The 3,187-nt window shown below is 44.2% G+C and overlaps 1 protein-coding gene across 1 annotated transcript; it reads right to left on the bottom strand.

Annotated features, from left to right (window-relative positions):
• Positions 1–237: 237 nt before the first annotated feature.
• OR6B1 (olfactory receptor family 6 subfamily B member 1) lies at positions 238–1,666 on the bottom strand. The gene has a single exon (XM_077848443.1). The coding sequence runs from the start codon at positions 1,664–1,666 to the stop codon at positions 740–742; it is 927 nt and encodes a 308-aa protein (XP_077704569.1). The 3' UTR covers positions 238–739.
• Positions 1,667–3,187: the final 1,521 nt, after the last annotated feature.

Raw genomic sequence — 3,187 nt, 5'->3', positions numbered from 1 at the left:
GTTGATTAAAGTTTCCTTCAGCAAATAATATGTTTGCTAATATTTATTTATTTACCACTTATTTTTTGCTCATCCACTAGATGATACAAACATATTGTAATATCTAGAAGGGAAATATGAAATTCAATACAAAGCCACAGTATCAGTGATGTCGGAAGACAAATTACAATTTTATTAGGTATAGTTCATGTACAGTTAACAGAATGCACTCTAGCTACCTGAAGAAGAGATGTTGTAATGCAAGGAACCGGCTGCTTACAAAAAATATTGGGCGGACTAGAGGACAGTCTCTACTGAGATTGGCTGCCAGCACAACATCCAGGATGGGATTGTTGAGGACGCTGCTACCTCTGTCTTAGTCAGGAAGCCATCCCAAATCTGTTGGCCCACAACCTTTAATGCTTGCTAGATCCCCAAACAGCTCATTCAGATGCTACCAACTTGCTCACCCACTTCACTCCATTAGGGATTTACTCACAGTGTCAAAACCCTATTTTAGGTTCCAGCCAAAGAGAATTCTCTCTACAAGGGCTATGCCCTTAGACCACAGACCACATGTGCCAATGCAGACCTCACAACATAGCCAACAGCCTGTGGTTGATGTGGATGTGGTGATGTCGTATTAACATGAGTATCATAAGCTCAGGCATTAAAGGAGAAAGTACCAAGGACGGAAGGAGGGCACCAAATCAAATTCTAATAATTCTAACTTCTACTAGTAAGTAAGTGACTAGTCTGATCAGATAGCTTGGCAATAGGCCAGTTTCTTCAGAGCCTCTTTGACCTCTCTGTTCCTTAGGCAATAAATGAAAGGGTTGAGTGCAGGGGTGACAATAGCATAGAAGATGGAAATCACTTTGTTCATGTTGAAGGCATGGATGGCTCGGGGCCTGGCATACATGAAAATCGTGGCTGAATAGAAGATGGTGACCACCACAAGGTGGGAGGCACAAGTAGAGAACGCTTTCTGCTTTCCGGTAGGCATGCGTAGAACAGTGGCCAGGATGCATCCATAGGACAGAACAGTGATAGAGAGGGGGAAGAGAAAGATGACCAATGCCAGGACAAAGTCTACCAGCTCAGCTACAGACATGTCTGTGCAGGAGAGGTTAAGTACTGGAGAGATGTCACAGAAGAAGTGATTGATGACATTGGGGCCACAGAAACTGAGGCGAGAGATAAAGTAAATCTTAGCTAAGGAGATGCCAAAGCCAATGGCCCAGGAACCAAGAGCCAAGCGGAAGCAAAGCCCATGGCTCATAATGGTGGGGTAGTGGAGTGGACGGCAGATGGCTACATAACGATCAAAGGCCATGGCAGCCAGGAGCACACATTCTGTGCACATGAGGGCAATGAAGAAGTAAAGTTGTATCATACAGTGAGTGAAGGAGATACTGTTGTTCACAGACCAAAAACTAAATAGTAATTTAGGCACAGTCACAGAGATGTACCAGGTCTCCAAGAAAGACAGGTTGGCCAGGAAGAAGTACATAGGCTTGTGCAGTGGCCGGTTTTGCTGCACCAGCAGGATGATGACCACATTTTCAGCCACTGTCACAATATAGGCCATGAGGAACATCAGGAACACTGCTACCCGCATGCCCCAGTTCCCAGGAAACCCCACCAGGATGAACTTGGTGACCTGGGTCTGGTTCTCCACTTCCATACTGGAGATACAGGACTTAGCTCTCCTGGGGGGAGGGGGGGGAGAAATCACTTGGTCAGAGTCCATGGTCCAGTTAGAATCTTCCATCCTTTGCCTCTCTGACTAACAATATTAGTAGCAGATATCACTTATTCATAATATATTATAGGCTAGACCACACACTGGGTACATTATGCTCTAACGTAATTTAATTCTTACATAGCCTCTTGACATGTTATTATACCCATTTTAGTGATAAAGAAACTGAGTCTTGGAAAGACATTAAGCAACTTACCAACTTTTCACTGGTCACAGGGCAGGAATCACATTGAAGTCTGTGGCCAAAGCCCATGTTCTAGTATTCTACAGTGCCTTCACAACCAACCCCAAATTAAACAGTATCCAGGCTCCATGTTGCAAGTTACCACTGTCAATTCCAAAGGATATGCATGGCACTCCTGGTCCATGTCTATGCAGCACTTTGGAAGTTCTTCCTTATGACTCATTTACCCCTCACATATCATAAAATCCTTTCTCTAGACTATCCATGGAGATGGAGTACAGCCGTCATGATCTGATGATGCTGATCACGTGAGGTACATGAGACTGAGATCAGGAGAGTTAGGCTTTCAGCGTTAAAGACCTGGACCTCAGTCAAGTACCAGGTCTGCCCTGGTCTGCTATATGATCTCAACATCTTATCCTCTCTGAAACCCAATTTTATCTTCTGTAATGTGAATATTAATATTCATTCAGCTTATGTTGCCATGGATCAAAACCCAAATGAAAAAATGTGAATGAAATTTTCTGTGAATTGTCAATGACAACAAATGAGAAAGGTGTCTTGCCCCCTGTTATTAGGGCATTAGGAAGGGAGCTGGGGCTAACAAGAATGAGGAGAGGAGCTGCTGTGAGCCAAGCAGAGTGGAGATCAAACAAACACTGGCTTTGCTCCCAGGGAATTTTAAGTCCTCGAGGGTGGGCTGGGAGTCTCTGGGAGGAGAGTATCTAAAATAAGCAAACAAAAAGAAATGTATAATAAAATTTGAGACAGTTTCTATGAATATTACAGAACAGAAAGTGATACGAATATGATTGGGGAAGTTCACTCTGACCTCTGAGGAGGTGACCTAGGGAGAGCAGGGTTCCAGGGCCCCAGCCCTTTGAGTTGCTGAGGAGTGACAGTGCTGCCTGAAATGGGGCTGCCACCATAAAACTGTGTTTCATGAGGGAAGGGAAACAAGAAGTGGGAAAGGTAGGCAGGGCCCTGGAGGTCATAAAAAGAGCTCTGAATGGTGATCTCAATACAATGAGAAGCATGAGAAGAGCTAAAGCTCGGTAGGGGCACAGTATGGTTTATGATTTATGATGCAAAGGTAACTGTCAGCAAGAGTGGTAGGCAGCCTGGTTGCAGACTATTCAGAGAAGGTGGCAGTAGCCCTAAATACAGTGGTTTCAGGGAGGTGGGCAGATTTCTGATGCATTTTAGAGGAATCCTTAATTGTAATTGATGGGTTGAATAGGGAAGATAAGGGAAAGAGA

The sequence above is a fragment of the Canis aureus genome, chromosome 15 (genome assembly GCF_053574225.1).
Source record: "Canis aureus isolate CA01 chromosome 15, VMU_Caureus_v.1.0, whole genome shotgun sequence".
NCBI lineage: Eukaryota > Metazoa > Chordata > Mammalia > Carnivora > Canidae > Canis > Canis aureus.
This window is presented reverse-complemented; position numbering and strand designations above follow the sequence as displayed.

What these genes read in the sequence shown, in the direction of transcription:
- OR6B1 (XM_077848443.1), bottom strand. Translation starts at nt 1,666, where the DNA reads ATGGAAGTGGAGAACCAGACCCAGGTCACCAAGTTCATCCTGGTGGGG.